We start from the raw sequence: 20,143 nt of genomic DNA, 5'->3' as shown, positions 1-20,143 counted from the left end.
CATGGGAACATTGCAGACATTTTTTAAATAATATACCATCATGAAATATTTGTCAAGACAGTGATGCAGATGCAGTCAGACTCATAGGCCGTGGCAATGGTCATATCAGTGTGAGCACCTGCTCTTACAATGCCATTAATGAAACCTGGATAAACTCTGTCATAATGTTTTCCTCACAGCTGATTTTATCTTTACGTCGTATTAAAAAAATGCACCATATAGAGCCACCAAGCCGATCACAACAGTGTAATAAAAATGCAGTAGTAACCATTCAAATGCAAAGTCTGTTAACACATGCAGAGACCTGAGATTTCTCTGTGCACCAAGCAAAGCATGCAACAGTCAGTCAGTGTCTTAACATCTTGAATTGTAAAGCGTATTAGATGTAAAACGCTATTAAGAATATATGTGATCCGACTTGGCACTAAAAGTGATGTCATCAGTGTTTGACAACAGTGCTCATTATTCTTTAATGTTCTTTTCATGTCGAATGGAATTTTATATCAGCTGTGAATAAAACACATAAGACAGATGACCAGAGGGCAGACCACAGTGACCATAACAAGCCCGTACCGCTGGTCAAACATGACTCTCATACCATACAGTACCTTTGTGCATGTGTGCAGTCATGCTTCTATGCACACATATGTCTCTGTGCAAGTGTCATTGTGTAAGTGTGTGCCATTTTTTTTCCAAATAAAACTGCCCTCAGCGAGCATGCTCGGTGGTGGTAATCACACTACCAATCTGCCAATCTGCCCACAGCAGCCTTGGCTGATTGAATATGTCAGAGGGGATGAATCCAATCAGAAGACAGCTGAAAGCCAGAGTCAGGGCAAAAGTGCTGTAGAGGAGAGATGCAGTCGTAAATGTTTCTGTATATTTGTCAGTGCCATGTTGGGTGTGTGAATGGGGGGGCGGTATTCTCGCCATTTCATCCAAAGCATCTCTTCCAAGAGAAGCATTGATAAATGAACCTTATTTGAATATTTATGAGCTGCAAGGCCAAGATAAAGAATAGATGGTCCTGAAAGAATTGGAGCTGGCAGACCCATCTGTCTTTTCCTGTTCACTCTTATTGTTGTTGTTGCCCCATTACTGCAAATTCCTTCTTTTGTCAACAGGGAAACAAATTATGGGGGACACATGGCTATCGCTTGTCTCATGCACTCAGGCAGAGTGGTGTCATCTTCCCACATTAACAGGCTTTACCATGCTGATTGGCCATTTTACAGCACCACACACCAATTTTGTCTATCCAAGTTAATGTCTGTTGGTCATGGGGTGGATTCGTGAGGGCTAGATTACTGCCTTGTGCCATTCAGGGTGCTGTGTTTTAGCCGGAGGCAGCCGGGGATGCTTTGTGCATAGTATAGGCAGGCACGGGGGGGTTGTTGTGAACATTAGCAGAAATGAACAAGTGGTCACAGATAATAAAAGGTCAAAGTCAATTTCTAATCGGGTTACCTGAGAGTCTAAAGTCCCTCACAAGGCTCCCCTCCCTCAACACAGTCTGACACATAAGCACAAAGAGCAGTTGTTAGAATCACAGTTCAAACCAGAGGGTGAGAATATGCACCTGTGAATGCGTTCTATAACTGGATAAGATATAACCACTCCATTTTGAGGTTGGAAAAAAGGCATACATGCAAGTGTGGGCACAGGCTTTTAAGTCCTAATTCACATCATTCTGTACTGTTCAGCTTGTCAGAGTATGGAATCAGGACTTTCAGTAATCAGAACATGTTGGGTTGCTTGATTGGATTTAAGCCTGCCCCCACACAGGGACCTCCTACTCATACACTTTATCTCGGTGATTGAAATATGGTCTTTTCCAAAACTGAGCTACTGGTTCTCTTCTGTCCCTTTGAAAATCAGACTAGTGTGGGCACCCTGTCACACCTCCTGATTCACAAATCCAGTGTGGTGAGAGTAAGTGAGAATGGAATTATTTTTCTGCTCCATGTAGTCAAAATGCAGGATTATCCTGGCGTCAAAGAAAAGTTACTTCCTGCCTCTTTCAAACATTTTTTTTTTTTGCATTTGCAACTTGTAACTTATTTAAAATATATTGGATATTACTTAATCACCAACCCTGACTCTAAAATAAGTTGGGATGCTGTGTAACAGAATGTGATCATTTGCTAATCCCTTTTGACATATACTCAATTAAAACACTACAGTACATAGGCAGTATATTTAATGTTTTACTTCATCAACTTCTTTTGATTTCTCAAACAAGTTGGGTAAATAGCAACAAAAGACACAGATAAATCAGTTAATTGGCAACAGGATATAGTATGATAGTATCACGATTGGGTATGAAAGAGGCATCCTCGGACGGTTTAGTCATTAACAGGCAAGGTCGTGGTGAGGTTCACCACTTTGTGAAACACATCAGTGTATAAAGGATATTACCACATGGGCTCGGGAACACTCATTTATAAATGCATGTCGTTTATAAATGATTGGATTCTGATTTTACATTTTGCACAGTGTCCCAACTAGAATCGACGTTGTAAGAAGAGTAATATACTGTGTATTTTAACTATATTTAGTATGCTAAGGAAAACCCCCTAAAGATTTTTTTTTCGAGGGTGGAAACAGAATTTGTTATGGAAACTGTGAAGACATGTAGCTTTACGTACGTACATGACAATATATAAAAAAAAATGATTCCATATATTTATCATGCCTTAATAGAAAAAAACAGGATACAAAAATAAGTTGAGCATTAATCGGAAAATAAGAAAAAAATGTTAGAAAAAAACAACCTTGTGCTGGAGCCTCATTCTTTGACTGATTTTGAAAAATTTCAATGGATTTGTGCTTAGCTCCACCAGTACTTGAGGTGCTGTAAAGGAAATGATAAAAGTCCACTTTGGACATTCATGAGTTAATAAATTGCAGGCTATAAGCATTAGTGTCACCTTCCATTGATTAATAATTGATTCCATTCCACTGATCAATGAATAATGGGCAATTGGGAAAACCCAACTCCTATGCTAGCCAGAGGCTATGTTGAACTCACTCTTATCAGCTCTAATTATTCACACAGTTCTGTCATCTACAATGGCTCATGCTCAGGAAAAAAAACATAGTACAACATCACTTTGGTTGGCACCGAAATGGCAGCCTAATTTCTTGTATGCTCACGTAAGACTTGCTAATTTCCAGAACCAATGAAGTGCAAAACAACACTGCCATCAATAATGTTCGAATAAAAGGAGCTCATTTTTGTAGAGAAGACAAGTGTATTCTATAACTGTCAACACAGAAACAGCTCAGCAGAATAAAATCAACTCCTGGTTTGAGTCCACCAGAACACATTTCATTCATTCTCTTAAATGCTCCATCGGGCGTGATACCAACCTTGTGTTTCAAGACTCTCACAAAGTTCAGACTTGGCCTCTCCGTTGGGCCTCAGGCCGCCTTTCGGGTTGAACTTGTTGGACATTGTGGCCGCGGTGACCACAGCCTTCAGGCTGCGCTTGCGCTTGGGTACGTTCTGCTCTGGGTGGACGAGAACCACGTAGACCTTAGGCATGTAGAGCATTCCCAGAGAGACTGACGCGCTGAGGCTTACAGAGATGGTCAGGGTTGTGGTCTGGATGTACATCTATATTATGGAAGAGACAGTGGAGACACATAAAAACATAATCATTTATTGAGGTTACACTGACTGATGTCCTAGTATTAGAATCTGAGGTTAAGCTGCGCGCACAGTAATGAAGTCTGTGCTACTTAAAGGCTGTGTGAATTTAGACCATCAAAGAATATCAGATTCAAATCCATTACTCTGAGAGCTAATTTTTTACTAAAGCTGCAGGAGTAGTTTTTGGGCATGTGATTGCTTTCAAAAGACAGATGCATTTAAAGTCCTGCATTTAAAACAAAAAATACATTACCCTATTAAATACTGCTTCTTATGTAGGATAACTTTGCACATCATACAGTATCACATAACCTTCACACGATAAGGCACGGTGGTGGCATACAGTATTCTTTACTAATGTTCTCTTTAACCGCTGTATTCATCATTCCTGAGCTCTGCTTTCATTGTTGTTTGTTTACTTATAATGTACAACTAATAGATGTGACCCCTGATGGGTGTCTATGTGGTCTGAATATAGATGTTTTTGCCCCGAGGTGTTAAACAACAGCATAAGGACTATGTGCTTTTTAAAGCCAGTGACAGCTGCAACTCACAGCTGGGTAGCAGATATACTGTATAGCTACAGGCAACAACTGGGGATCGGAGAGGAACATCCTACAGCATATTAAAGGTGCCTGCAAGTGATTTTTCATTTATGATAATCTTGCCAGAGCTCAGACACAGTCCAGCTCTGATTTGTTGATGTAGGGACTGTGGTGAGTCGGCACTGAGAAAAACATAACAGGTAGATCTTATCTGATATTGACGCACACATATTAAATGCCTTACATTATCAGGCACACCGACCCTCCAAAAAAATACTAAAACATGATTCCCTCGGTTTAAGAGTATACTTCTTCTTTCAGCCGCCATAATGAATCATCCATTTCCATCTTGCTGGCAAACCGGCCCGCCCAACCCAGCATCTGAGTTTTATGATCTGCATATTTGATCTGGCGTAAGCTTTTTATGCCAGATGCCATTCCTAATGCATCCCTCCCCATTTATTCTGGCTTGGGACCAGCATTTACGAATGCACTGGCTTGTGCATCCCCAGTGACTGTGGAACAAACCCATCAGTGGGTTGCCCAAGGACACTTTGACATGTTCAGAGGTGGGGATCGAACCGCCAACCCTGTGATCAGTAGATGATGACCATCTTCCACCTTCCATTGACAAACATAATACAAATCATCATGGTAATATGTTTGATTTTCCTACTTCAAGTTTTCAGCTCAAAATTATTAATTTGAAAACAAAGGCAGAGGGAACGGTCGACATTGCCTCTGAAATTTGCTCAGGTCCTCTGGAGTTGATGAACACAAGAAGAGTGTACAGTGAAAACACAGCTGGCAGACATCCTTCAAACAGAGTTGCCTGGGGGTTTGTCTGACATTACATTTACAGGCATCACAAATGACCAAGTTTTTTGGCATGAGAATAACCCACAGGGCCTTCAACCGCTAGCATGTCAACAGTTATAAATGACGTTTGCCAACATGGTGAGTTGACATATGTTGTTTGCGTGTTAGCTTGAACAACATTTATCTTCTCGTTTCGAGTTGCTCATTCATTTCTTCTTCAAATCTTTCCCATCTAACCTGTTGCTATATGCCCATTAATAATAATCTGGCATGATCTATAATATTTTAAATTACATCATGACATTCAGCAGTAAGTGAGTGTAGCATTCTTCAGGCCATCTGGGGTGTACGCATACAGTACGACAGCTGGGACATTATTTTGAAATAGAATTGATAGCATGACCTGTTAGATAGCCACTATGATACATGTTGATGTAATGAAAGCTATAGGAAAGCCCTGCACAAATTAAACCCCCTAAAGCCATGTCAGTTAAGAAAAAAAAGATGTCAAATTGAAGTGAGAGGGCTTTGTATTCCATCACACTGCAAGTAGAACATGGGCATTCCTTGGTGATAGAGGGGGGAGTGTTGTAATCTCCTGAGAAGATTACACGTGGCCTGGGGTGAGTTGGGAACAATATTGCTACCCCTCTGGAGTACAGAGAGGAGTCACTCTGTGAGGGGGAGCCAAGACCCTTGTCCACTTCCATCGGCCCTAGTGACATGAATTTTCCCTGACACGCCGATATGATTGCCAATCTGCTCCATCGGCACAGCGAGGGGAACAAGGCTGGGGACAGAAAACTCAGCGGGCTGAGCCATTATGAAGTTTCTTGGAAGCAGGATTGCTCCTTTTTGTCATCAGGCATCACATCCCTTGTCCAGACAGCTGCCAGAGCTGTCTCTACCTATATGCAAAGCATGTGAACAGGAACACATTTCCACAGCTCTTCCAAATCCATCTACTCGCATTTTTTTTTGGCTTAGGGTTGTCTGAATAACAACAAAATTACATGAATTTATTTGTTAAATGTTTGAATGCCTACATTTCCTTTAGTAAGACATGTAACAGAATGTAAAGAGCAGCAGTAAATGTTGAAATTAATGATGTCTGTTTTCTATTTAAAGTAGCTGCTTGAGGTCCACGGTCCTAGAATTGTGCATGCTGGCTCACTGTCAAACTGTCATGGCATTACTGGGACACTTGACGAGAACAAAGCCACCGTTAATGTTATTAGTAACACCTGTGCCTTCCCGCTAGGACGAGTCACATTCCTGCTGTGACAAAGGTTTAATAACTCTAATTTAGTTTGGTTCAAAAATGGTTACACAACACTCTTTCTAAAGAATGTGACAACACAATTTAAAGGGACCAGATCACGTACACCACAGAATACTGTTTGTTATAGAATAATGATTATTTCAGAAAAACAAATATCATGGGTTTATATTTAACGGTGTATGTAGGATGATGGCTTGTGAATAAACAGGATATAATTGATCTGAGGAGTAAAAGTACATTCCTTTTTCTGAAAACTGGAAAATAAAGGGGACCTTCTTGAAATAGTTTATAGTTTTCAGTCAGACTATCCAATGTTTTATTTAAGCCAGTCAATTATTCCACCTTTTTTTCTTTGTGATATCAACACAGCGAGACTTCAATTTGTGTGTGCACCATTTGGATTGGATGAAAAAACCTGTTAGTCTGAGAATTGTTTCCCATCTCAGTTTATTTACCTGCTCTTCAGTGGCAGCGATGCAAGTGAAGAACAGAGCTTATTTGTGTTTGGCTGCCTGTATCCTCACTGACTGTGTAGTCATGCATGGGGTAACTTGCTTATTGAACACACTTTGGGACAAGCTGTTTACATCAAAAATCTAAAATTCCCAAAACCTTAAAATGAGTATCCATATGCTAGATTAAACAGGCTGGCAGATGATTTTTTCTACCTATAGTGTCCTGCCAACATGTTCTACAGTCCACCATCAACAAAGTACAGAAATAAGTGACTAAAGTTACCTTTTGGACATCAACTAGAGGTGTGGAAATGTCTCCATTTTATGTGGCTGTTCTGATTAAATCTGATCTACAAGCATTTAGTTAGAAATTGCAGCCTTCACAAAATTATAGCCTACTAAATCTGATTGTTGATCACAACATCGCTCCCTTGCATTGAATTTGGCGCTAAAATGCAGTTTTTATGTTTTTATTGTTGACCATTTCAGATGTATCTGACTCAAGCCTATAGGAACAGCGTCGAGCTTTGAAGCTAATTTGTTGAAGTGACCAAACCATCCTTTCGAGTTGACAACCCACAATCAGAGTTTGATCTATTTGGTCCGACAACATTTGGAAAGTCTAAAAGGGCAGCACAATTAAATTGTTTTATTCTTCTGGCTAAACCAGAAGTTAGCTGTAAGAAGTTAGGAATGAACAGGGCTCCACCTCACACACTGTATCCAGATTTGCTTTATCAGACCCATGATCTGACTGCTTGTATTAACTGATGAAAAAGTAGCCATGTGTATTAATATAGAAAACTGAGGATTGCGATACATTGAGTTACGTTGAGATGCGATTCTGCATTCAAATCGCTGACAGGTGAATCGAATTGTGAGGCCAGTAAAGATTCACACCGAAGCAACCACATAGCATTCGGCACAGGCTTGCTGTCTGTTTGTGCTAAAGGCCTTACAGCTGTGAGAGGATGACCTGATGAATGCTGGATACTGTCACAAGCTTATTTCAAATGTTTCATATTCAGCTTGTTCTGCTGTTTGTTTTACAGCATTGAACATGGCAGACAGAGAACAAAGGAAACTTTTCTGTTCCTTTCCAAGAAGAAGCATAGTCTCCAAACATTAACTGGATAATATTCTTGATATTGTGGTTTACTATAACTATTTTCGAACTGTGAAGAACAAAGAATGTGTCCCTCTGTAAAAGGATAACTCCCCCCTGCAGCCTTTGTCCATGAAACACTATTTATATTTTAATAAGTGTTTAAGTATTTGCCTCTAATATCATTTTGCGAATATCAAATGTCCATGCACACTTACCCATTACCTTGCCTTTTAACACACACTCTTTCATGCTTTTGGAAATGTTAAGGCTGCTATTAAACTTGTTATTGTGCAGCACCTTCGCATTCCCATACTAATGCTTCTGTTGTGATTGGTAGCTTCACATTTCCACTCTCCGCTTCCACTACATCTGTGTCGAGCAGCCTCAAAATTAGCACTTGTAAGAGGTGATTTGTGATTCACTTTCTACTGACAAGAAACATTAACAGCCAGAGTAATTTTTATGCTACTTCACAAACACGCGTTATCCATTCCTGTGTGCATGAATGTGCAGTGATTGACTACTCGGTATTCCCACCCAGCGAGGCTGAGTCAATCACACACAGAGAAACACAATTAAAGAAAACATATCCAAGCAAACTTGAGGTGAATGAATTATTTTCTCTAGTCTTGAAAAGCCTTGTAATCCCCATGGCGGAGCACAGAGCCCATCATCCCGTGATGAATAGTGGCAGCATCCACAAACACAAGAGGCTGATGCTAGTCTACAAATGAAATTTGAATGGTCATTTTCTTCACAATGAGGAGCACAGGAAATGTACAAGAACTCCACATGGAAAACTGAAATTCAACATGCACAATTGAAATAAATTGATTAGCTGCCATGGTCCTCTCTGTAAATACAGTACAGGTGGGGAAAGCTTATGGGGGCTTTTCCACTGGTACTTGTGTCATGTTGATTTGCTTTTCCACCACCAGTTTAAACGTGCCGAGTTGAGCCATACCACCACCGAGATGGACCCTCTCTCAATTGGAGCCACCTGTCCAGCCTCTGAGTTGGCTATGGTGATGTCTTGCGTCTGTGGCCAACCTGTTACTAGCTCCTGTCTCCTGTCAAGTATGTCTTGTGATTGCGAGACAAGTTTAGTTTCTCCCCTGCGTCCCTGTTTGTACTTTCAGGTATCAGCTTTATGGTACTGTTTGATCATGTTCGCTTTTAGCTGTTTTGGAAGTCGTGTTAAGTTACTGCTGGTTAAAACCCAAAATTTCCTGGTTTTGCTGCTTTATAATAACAGCTTTTATTTATGTAATGGTTCAGAATGATAGAGTAGAGAAAATGTTATTGAACATTTAGATGGCATCAGAGAGGTGCGTTTCAAATAATGTTTTGCCAGTGACTTTACTTATTATGTTGCTTATACACCTACCTTTTACCTAAATATAAAGATATAAGCTATATTCATGTAGACATGCCTTGCTGTAGGAAAAATGCTTAATGTCTGAGTTTCAAAATGCCCCACGTAACTTATATATATTTCTAACACCTTTAATCGGCCAATATATCGGTTATCAAAAATTTTTACTCCCCAAAATATGACAGATGAGCTTCTCTTAATTGCATTATACTTGCACTTCCTATAAATCTAATTTAAAAGGTCCTATTTAATATTATCTTGTTATTAAAAGGTGTTATATGTGCTGCTGCAAATGGAGAAGAACCTGAATCAACAGTCAGTCCATAGTAAAATACTATAATTATATGTTTGAAGAAAAACTTGACCCTCCACATTTGAAATGGAATCCTTACCTTTTCTGCTGATTGTGAGGTCCCAAAGAAGATGGGAATGAAGGCAAGCCACACAATGCAGGTGGTGTACATGGTGAAGCCGATGGGCTTGGCCTCGTTGAACGTCTCCGGAACCCCTCTGGTCTTGATGGCGTAAACTGTGCAGGTGACCATCAGCAGCATGCTATAACCCAGCAGACAGATGAGGGACAGGTCTGATATATCACATTTCAGAACGCCACGGGCCATTTTAGGATTGGCTGTACGCTGGTCCTCATAGTCGATGATGGCTTGTGATGGGTCAACACCAAACCAGATGCACACCCCGAGGAGCTGCACAGATATCAGGCTGAATGTGATGACCAACTGAGAGGCTGGAGAGATGAATCGAGGGGCACTGACTGACATCTTGCCCTGCTCAAAAATCCTGTAGATCCGATTCGTCTTGGTGAGCAGTGCTGCGTAGCTTATGCTCATACCCAGGCCAAGGAAAATCCTTCGCAGGGAGCATACAAACACATCAGGAGTGGAGATCATGAGGAATGTAGTCGCATAGCACAGAAAGATACCTGTCAGCAGCACATAGCTCAGTTCTCGGCCCGATGCCTTAACAATGGGTGTATCATTGTAGCGTACAAAGGTGACGACGACAAACAGAGTGGCCATGATGCCGAAGACAGCAATAAGGACAGGGATGACTGCCCATGGGGAGCTCCACTCCAGCTTGACAATGGGAATGGGATCGCAGCCAGTGTGGTTCTCATTAGGCCGCAAATCAAAGCGACACATCTTGCAGGTGTAAGTGTCTGCCTGGTACTGGTAACCATCACAGTTCTCGCAGTGCCAACAACATGGGATTCCCTTGACGGTCTTCTTGCGCTGCCCAGGACGGCAGGGCTGGCTGCATATAGAGGAGGGGACCTCCTGTGTTCCACCAGGCCACTGCATCTCATTAGTCTGGAGGTAGAGGAGAGAAATTTGCAGAAGTTATTACTCCTTACCTAAAACTGTTGTGCTCATATACACGCATCCTTGGTACTTAAACCCAAGTTAAATAAATACTATGCGAGTCATAACAGCAAGAAAACAAAAATAAAACAATTCACTACATATTAAACAAAGTGCAACATGCATGAGCACACAATTCAATTAACACTTGGTATTTTAGTTACCACACAGAAGTGTATGCTAGAATGAAAAAAAACAACTGTAAATGGGATATTCACCACATGAAAGCCAAAGTCTTTTTTATCAAGACATCATTGTGTAAAGTCATTGAATTATTACTCAACAGGAAACAACTTTGCTGTTTAATTACTTCCAAGGAATGCTGCACTTAATGGAGGAAAGATAAGTAAATAGAGTCAAGCTGAGTTGTACTGCCGTCTCCACACAATGCAGTGCAGAATCATCTAACTGTGCCGTTGCACTGACGTTATTTGTTTTTATTACAAGGCAGTTCTCTTAAGAGGCCTTATTAAATAAAATAGAGCGCAGAAAGGGACAGGGAATATTCAGTTACATTCATCATTCCAGTAAACATCTGGATGGTTTAGATGATTGGGTTTGTGTCTTAAAAGTATTTCCATATGGAATTCTTGATTTTCCTCGGAGGCCTCTGCCGTGCAGGCGATAAGTTGATCTGTGTGCAGCGGTAACTTAGAACCTTGATGTCTGCAATAATCTAATAACATACCTAAATTATATAATAAGAATGGCGGGGGGCTCATGTGTAAATAATTCATGAGAACAAAAATGATGCATAATACATTGTTTCTAACAACGTTTGGCATTTAAAACAAAGCAGTTTTGATGTTAACATGTGAGGCACTATGGATGCTGTGCTCTCTGCATATGTATATGTATGTGTCGAAGAGGAAACTGGTTTGTGTTACTGTATCATGCAATAATGGTCAATGTCAAAATGAGGTTAATGCAAAAAAGATGCTCTTGTCTTTTTACTCCTTTGCAGACCTACTCAAATGAGCATAATTGTGAGTGGGAATGGAAAAACTGTACAGCACACTCTGTAATGACCTGAAGCCGATGTTACTGTCTATGATTATAAATTCAAAAGCCAAACAGAAAGAAAATGATTTATTATTATTATTATTCTGGCTGTCTGGCTGCATAATATTTCCTAATAGTTATTATCATATATACATATACTATGTGTGCCATTGTTAGAGTTTATGTAATTGTCACATAAATGGATTGAAAGATCAGTGGTACAAACATACTTTTTGAGATCATGTTGACTCTCATCCTAATTAATGAAGGGTGCAGTTCATTGCTTATTTTCTTGTAAAGAATTGTCACAAACATTGGGCTTTTTAAGCCTTCTGCCATTTAACTTATCTTTCAATTTATATTTGTATTTAATACATTTCCATCTTTCCACTTGGTGAAGATACAGATTGTTTTATTTTTCTCTTTTGCCATGGGCTATTTGCATTTTCTTGTCAAGACCAAATGATTTGAATTGGTAATGACATGCTAAACAGCCAAATATGGGAAATCTGATGAGTCATTTTGGCTGATTCTTAAAGTCTGACGTGGATGTCGAGCACGATGACCAGCACAAAAATCTGTCACTCAGATTATGAGAAAAGTCAAGCATACAATCCTCCACACATATTTAAAATAATATTTAAAATATTCTTACGTCTAAGTGGAGTTGATCTGTCCAGTGACCAATGATCTTGTATTCTGTGGTGTTGTTTGTGATTTGGTATTGGTAGATTTCGTAGCGACCAGGCGCATCTCCATTCACATTGAAGATCACTGGGGTGCCAGCAATTCCTGAGGATGAGAGAAAAAAAAGGTTATTGTTGTTGTTGTTTATTAAAAGCAGATTTTAAGGCAGTCAGCATGTTGGTTAAACTGGACCATATTTTATGGATAAAATGTTTTCTGGTTTTTCCCTGATGTCCTCCGGCTGCTCTGGCTCAAGTTTCCTGATGAGCAGATAGCTTTACTTGTTGCTAAAGTAACCGTTAACTGCTGCTAACTGTAGCTGCCACTAACTCATTAGTTCATGCTGTGCAGCCCACACTGGACTGTGAGCTTGGCGCATCGCGGGATAGTTGGTGTCTACACCACTAGCACAGGAGTTTTGGACAACCTGGTGAAGGACTTTTTCATACCCTGATTGGGGCATGCTGGCGGGAATCAGCACCGGAATGGGCACCACAACCGGAGCCGGACAAATGAGCAACAGAACCAGGCTCAGCAGGCTCTTTGGACATCATAACAGACAAAGAAACAGAGGAGGGGGTTGATGGCGGAAGCCTGACTTTGAGTTACAAAACTAGCTGAGGTGGACTTCTTGCCGTTGGACTAATATTAGCTAGCTCGCTATGTCTTGTGTTGTTGCACTTGCTTGAAGTTTGGTTGTGTACGCATGGTACTTGCCTCCCTAGTTTTTAGTCTTACATAATGTTGCTTTGACTAAGAGCTGAACTCTAGTGCTAGACAATACAGTGAAAACTCATATTGTTATGCTCATAATGCTCTGAGATTACATGAGGCTGCAAGGGGACTCAAGCCATTGCTGTTATAGTGTTAATGATGGGAGCGAAATAGATGTTGACAGCCATGTTGTCCTGGTCCTTTGAGAAGGGCCAGAGCTGCTGTCTGTTCATGTTCCCATATCATTTCACACTCCTTCATCCTGCTTATTGCCCCATATCCACAAGGTCCCCACTCAGAGTGCTAACGAATGACAGCACTGATTTTGATCACCACTTTGAGGTCTCTCTACAGCCCGTTTCCGAGCCAACCTACAGACCCCTCTCCAGCTTCACAACGTGTTATAAAATTGTGGTGTGAGGGAACGAGAATTCACAGATTTAGTGGTGAGAGCCCACCACAGACTGTCTCCGAGGAAAGGACCATTATTAGCATCCCCATCTCTGTCTATTTTCTCCTACCAAGCTTGCCTTCTCTCTTTTAGTGCATTCCTCTCATACTCAGCAATTCTGTAACATGTTGAAGTGTGGGTTGAAAAGTGCAAAATAAATGTATAATAGTTAACTTGCAGATGGATCTTTTTAAGGATTGCCTACAGTTAATACTGGATGTTGTGTACAGTAGATACAGCTACATCACTGACTGCATTTCTCTGCAACAGAGAAAGGATATTCGTCATGGCCAGACACCATGCTGGGTTTTCCAGTGTTTAGGAGAAAGTTGTTCATGTTTCGCAAGTATTGACTACTTTCTCCTCTGTCATAAGAATAAAAGGAATTATTTATTATTTGAGTGTTTTTGTTCCCTTTAATAGGTCACAGTATCGATTGTTGATTGTTGTTTGAACCTGTGAGTCAGAGTTGGAAACCTGTGAGTAAGGCTATGAGACCAGACTTTTTTTCTTCCTCTTATCGGAGGTATAATCAAAAACCCAAAGGATTTAACTGCATTGCTATCATCCTGCTGAATTATCTAGAGGGAATGTCAACAAAGACAACAGCAGGCAGTCGTGCAATTATGAACATTTTCTTGCTCATCTCAGCAATACAGGGAATTGAGGGGGATGTATGTTTCTACTAATTTGATTGCCTTAATCGATTAGTTTCACCTCTTAACTTGCAAAAAAGGCATTGAAAGTTTCATGCCCAGCCAGCAAAAAATAGCAAAGTGCTTATTTAATAACCAGGTCATATTTTTGAGTAAACACTGCCCAAGATAACTCTGAGGAATGAAAGCCATGCACTCTAGGAAAAACAATCTACTGCTATCAGCTGCAGCTGTGCACACATGCACTGAAAATGAAATGGTCATGGTCAAATTGTCTGTTTATTTAACTCTAAATATGCAAACTAATTTCATAACTGTGTTGTGTGTTTGTGTGTATGCAAGACTCTAAATTAATGATTTGAAAGCTGAGTTAACCAGCCGGCCCTCACCAGAAAAACAGCTGGATAGATTGCCCATGTAAACATCTTAGTAAGACCCATAATTATGTTTAATGTTGGGGAACAACCTCTAGTGGTTGTAGTTATAATGAGAGGAGCAAAGGAGGAAGTTAGGTGACGTAGTATAAGAGTGACAGTCCACACAAGGTGGAGGATGGGGTTGGTGGTTGGGGCAAACAACCACAGAGCTTTCACGCAAGAGACTGCTAGTGGTGCCCCGTGCGAAACCAAAAGTAATCAGTTAGTATTTAACTTACATAATTTAATTAAGCAAGGTCATGTACGTCACATATATTTACCTAAACCACAATCTTATCCAGAATCTTACCACTTCTACTTCTAAAATGTAGATTTGTTGCCTAACTACTTGCCAAGTAGTTTTAAATAGGTACAGAACTTTGCATTAGGATACCGCTGTTCGTGTCCCACGCAAAACCAAAAGTCATCTGTGAGTTCATTTAACTTACATAATGTACTTAACTATCATCATGTATGTAACATATCTTTAACACAAATCTTGATCTTATCCTGAATCAAACGTAGATTTGTTTCCCAAAAGTAGAAACAAGTACAACAAGTAGTTTTTATGCATAAACCTAACCAAGTAACCTAACCTGTGACTTTTTCACAACTTTAATCATGTGACAACAAAGTTCTGGACCGTTTCACCTGTCACTGGTACTCTCTAACGGTCACATGTTGTAGTTTTTGAGTTGTCATGTAGGAATGAAAACAACTTTACTGTGCAAAGAAAAAAGGGGACATTTTTACAGGACAGTGTTGCATTGGCACAGTGTTATTACTAACATGAATTTTAAAGTTAACATACAAATAAACATGATTAGTTATTCATTAAAGTTGTGACAAAAGCCCTGAAATTAACATTTTCATCTTGTGGTTCATGTTTTCTCTAAATCGTCCCAGCGGTGTCTGCTAGTTGACATTCCAAGCCGCCGGTGTCTTTTTCACGATTTTAAGGCTTGTTTATCGAGGGAGGCACATTTAAAGCTTTACTTTGCCTCCCTTAAGAATTGATAATGTAATCAAACAAAACAGTAATTTTCAGGATGTCACATTTGCAGTTTTAAAAAAGGCAATTTCAGTCAATTAAAAGCCATTAGCCAGAGCCACAAGAAATGCAATGTGTTTTACAAATGTTGTATAAAAACTGATCAAAATACGATACAGATTCTGCCGTTGAACTTTATAAGAGCAGAGGTGGCTTCAGTGAACTTATTGTTTTTGATGAGGGCATTTGCTACGAACCCAACAATACCTGGTTTGAAAAAAAGGAAATATCACCATTCCCTCTTAAATGCAAAGCAGTTATTTAAAAAATACAAAGAGTCAGCTCTGTCAGAGACTGTAATTTATTTCTACTCTGAATGGAGATCGAGCCTTACATGGTTATTAGTCGTTCAATTGGGCAGAGTTGAGGGCCAATGCTGGGGTTGATTATCTCTTCAGTGTTTCACCCACTTTTATGACACTGACCTAAGAAATGACTTAGTCTTTTAAAGTGCATCATACACTCTAAATTTCCTGTAGTGCTTAATATCCCTAGATCCCCAGACGGGCAAGATTCATCAGTAAGCAATATATACACTCTTTATATTATTTATTAGTTAGCAGTTGGCATTGGTTTGAACAGAGACGACCTTTTTGCAACCACACGTCCACAGCGTAACCTTTTTTTAAAAAAATGTGGCTTAATTAATGTTGGTAATGTCTCAGTAAATTACTCCACCGCATGGGTCTGCAGTTGGAGGGTTACTGCAGGTAGACTGCCAAATTAATGCTCGACAATATTTTGAAAGATTTTATTTTTTCAAAAAATATGTCTGGAAATTCACCCAGTAGCTTTGCTGGTAGAGCAAGTGTGCACAGTGCACAGAGGCTGTGTCCTCACCGTAGTGGTCTGGGGTTCAAATCTGACTGATCCAACCCTTTGCTGCAAGCTCTCCCCCCCTCTCTCTTATCCAATTTCCTGTCAGCTCAGCTTTCTATTAGATAAAGCCATGTAAAAGTAAGTACCTAATATTGAAACATATTGGCCAGTCATTTGCATTATTATCCCAAGTTTATGGACATTCCTGTGAGCCACAATGGATTGTTTTTTAAATATTTTTTTCAGGCAAGAGACTGACATATTCTGCACCTTACCTCATTCTGCAACCTAAACTACAGCAGAGATAGCTGAGGGTGAGGCTAATGCCTAATGTTAGTCATGCTACAACTGCTGCCGACTTGTTTATACATGGCATGACACAGTTTTGTAGGCTCAGTTTAATATTCAACAGAATTTTACATACTATGTGTTGTTGGGGGTCTCTGCTCTGTCTCTCTAAGGGGTCCTTGGCCTGAAACAAATTGAATACCCCTGCTCTCCTGTATACTATATTTAATGTATGATCCTGTGACTGAGTTCTTCCTTAATTTACAAACAAATTAAATTAGTACTCAAACCTCATTAAAACAGTCGGCTTTAAATGACCCGGTTACAGCCAACCTTTAATCACAACACTTTTAACACAGTTTTACTATCAGGTTTATGTCTCGCACGGTTACTTTGTAAAACAAAATGTCCTCAGGAAAATAGCATTAAGTACCACTGAGTTCGAACTATATGGCTGAATATAACCTGCAGCATGTTTGTTAAGCATCACTGGGATCACAATCTCAATACCATGCATCAATAAGTATCAAATGCATGTACATTACATAGTGCTTGGGTTTCCTCTTTCCTTTAGTCAGCATGGATGTCTGTAGACAATTCCCAGAATACTCTGGGATCATATGGACATTCCCGCAGTTTTCCTACAAACCTTTTATATACTCCATGTCTCTGCACCCAAAGACTCTTAAAAGCAAGGCAGTATTCTGGTAATGTGCAGCATTGATTTTTCTGGCTATCCCTGTTGTAAGCCCAATGGCTTCAGTGCTGACAAGTCTTCCAGTAATAGTAGAACACAATGAATAACGGAATGCATACAGAATTCATTCTATCACGAAAGCTTGCCATACACTATTTCAGATTAACACTTTATTGCTGGGGAAATTGATCTAAAGTATCCTGTAAAACTAAACAAACATGACTACAGGATACAACTCCAAACATTTTTTTTTTTCTTATACACAAATGAGGACTGACCTGCTTACATAGTAATAAGCACACTCAGGAACAGCTAAACAGTGGTTTGACTTTGAAGATGGAGCATACCTCAAAACAATGCTGAGCACTGCAGAGTTTCCTTTCAATATCCATTAGGGATGAAAACTAACTGCTACAAACATAAGTGTCAAGTTAACCTTTATCATCCCAACAATAACGGTTACATTGACTGTATTATTTACAAAAACATCCATCCATGTGTAATTCATATTCCTGTTTCTTTGTCCCCCTGCTACTTTGTTTCTACTTAAAACTCACATAAATATATGAACCAAACCAACTCTGAGGAAGCAAATGCCAAATCATCACTTTATCAGTTATGAGCATATTCTCCAACATCCCCTCAATTAAGCTGGCAACAAATTTGAATCCTGTTGTTGTACCGTGTGCCTTCCCTCTCAACGGAGCTGAGTTAAGAAAAGTACTTTCCCCATCCTCACTCCCAAAGCCACTTAGATGTGCACTTGAAATTATGCAAATTAAGCTTTTTCTGGCCCGATATTAATACAGATTATTAGAAATCACGAAGACTGAAAACCAATACTGTGGACTGAAATTCATTTGCAGTAAAAATGAAACTCTTTGTGTCAATATTCAAACAGCCAGTGATCAGATGAAAGTACAATTTACTCAAGAACTGTTCTTAAGTAAATTTTTCAGGTACTTTACTTGACCATAACTTAACCATAACATACATTACCATGTTCTGCTACTATATTTCCTCTCCACTGTATTTATTTGATAACTAATGAATAATAGTTACTAGTTGCTTTGCAGATTCAGATTATTTATTGTTCATAGGCAATTAACTGTGACATGTTACCAATCAGATAGTGTTGTAGGCGGGACATTGTTGAGTGAGAGGATGCTGCATCAGAGCAGCACAAAGTAGCACATTTTGAATTCGCTTAATTCATAGCCAATCTGACAGAAAAATCACTGATACAGATAATCGGAAAAATGCTAATGTCGGCCCGATAATCTGCCGGGGCCGATAATCTGTCTACCCCTAGTTAATATGATCTTTTCATGATCTGATGCTCCTATTAGCAGGACTGTGTTATTTGTTATTACTGTTTATATACATAAGGCCATTACAAAATGACTCATGTATCTGTTTTCTGATCTCTTACTGCTAGAGTAAAGGTTTGATCAGGCTTAGGCACTGAAGCTATTTGGTGAAGGTTAGGGAACCTTATCGTGGTCAAGTGAATCACTGATTAATCGAGGTTGTTAAAAGGCAGTTAAACTAATATTAACTGTTGGTAGAACAGTAATGACTCCCTCCCTGATGATTTTATGGAAAGGACAGCGTGATGGTGCAGCGATTAGCACTGTTGCCTCACAGCAAGAAGACCCTGGGTTCAGTATGCATGTTCTCCCTGTGTCTGTGTCGGTTCTCTCTTGGTACTCTGGCTTCCTCCCACAGTCCACAGACATGCAGGTTAGGTTAATTGGGGACTCTAAATTGCCCACAGGTGTGAATGTCAGTGTGAATGGCTGTTTGTTTCTATATGTCAGTACTGGGGCCTGTCAGCTTGCATCGGCTCCAGTCCCCCGGGACCTTGCACAGGGTAAGCAGTTACAGATGATTGATGGATTATATGGCAGCTTTAAACTAAGTATAGTTGACTGTCAAAATGAACACAATTTAATCTGTAAGGTTAAACATCGAAAAAAATATATAAACTATTAATCTCATTCTTCAGTAATAACTTGTACTTTAAATGGGCACCTTGCACTGTGCATTATGAACATTGCTTTATCCCACATAACATGACATACCTCAAATAAACTCTAAACTTAATGCCGTTGGTAACGTTAGTAACGCATGTTTGATTTATATAAAGTCACATTTCACTATGTTGGGCTAGTTCAGACCTCGTTTCTGACAGACAAGATTCATAATTCCTACAGCCACTACAGGTCGTCGTCCAGTAAACGTAAACATTAGTCGTGATGCATTTTTGAGCAAATGGCAAAGGCTGTCATTTTATTATTGTGAGGACAGTCTCTGGAGTCACTAGCTGCTTAATTCCCCTGACAATAACAATTTCCATCAGGAGAGCCTGGTTTAGATTGATGCTATCTTACACTAAAAAAGTTAGGGTCAGGCCCTGACTAACCATTAGGAACCTCTAGTGCAAGGCATGAACTCCTGCCTCCCACTGGAAAACACTTTCAGTTATTTTCTTTGGAGCACTTGGTCAAGCTGCAGGCGATGGTGCAAGTGTTTTCCTACTTCCAGAAGTTATTTTATTTTTCTGAATCTATTGTAGATTATTCCTGTCATATACTTGCTGTGGCGTGGCTGCCCCAAAGATCCCACTCTGTAATTGTCATGGAAGTAAATCCATTAGTGTATAATCATCTGTGAGGGGGGAGTAGGTTTCAGTCTGCGTCACACCGCTCGCTTTGCATTCTGCTAGAGAGCATGAACACTGT

At 39.9% G+C, this 20,143-nt stretch overlaps 2 protein-coding genes across 7 annotated transcripts in view; one reads left to right on the top strand and one right to left on the bottom strand.

Annotated features, from left to right (window-relative positions):
* hmga1a (high mobility group AT-hook 1a) overlaps positions 1–20,143 on the top strand; it is a gene marked incomplete at its 5' end in the record, with an annotated part of 280,130 nt that overhangs the window by 44,808 nt on the left and 215,179 nt on the right. The gene's annotated exons all lie outside the window — the stretch shown is intronic.
* Positions 1–20,143, bottom strand: part of LOC311265297 (metabotropic glutamate receptor 4-like) — a 201,695-nt gene that overhangs the window by 4,815 nt on the left and 176,737 nt on the right. The window contains exons 8-10 of the mRNA XM_084366789.1: positions 12,276–12,412; positions 9,632–10,567; positions 3,373–3,619 (exon numbers count right to left, since the gene is read on the bottom strand). Of these exons, the coding sequence (XP_084222915.1) occupies positions 3,373–3,619; positions 9,632–10,567; positions 12,276–12,412 (1,320 nt within the window). The remainder of the gene's footprint in view (positions 1–3,372; positions 3,620–9,631; positions 10,568–12,275; positions 12,413–20,143) is intronic.

This window comes from Pagrus pagrus (assembly GCF_965226575.1).
Source record: "Pagrus pagrus genome assembly, chromosome: 11".
Taxonomy (NCBI): domain Eukaryota; kingdom Metazoa; phylum Chordata; class Actinopteri; order Spariformes; family Sparidae; genus Pagrus; species Pagrus pagrus.
Note: the sequence above shows the minus strand (reverse complement) of the source record. Positions and strands in the feature narration are given on the sequence as shown.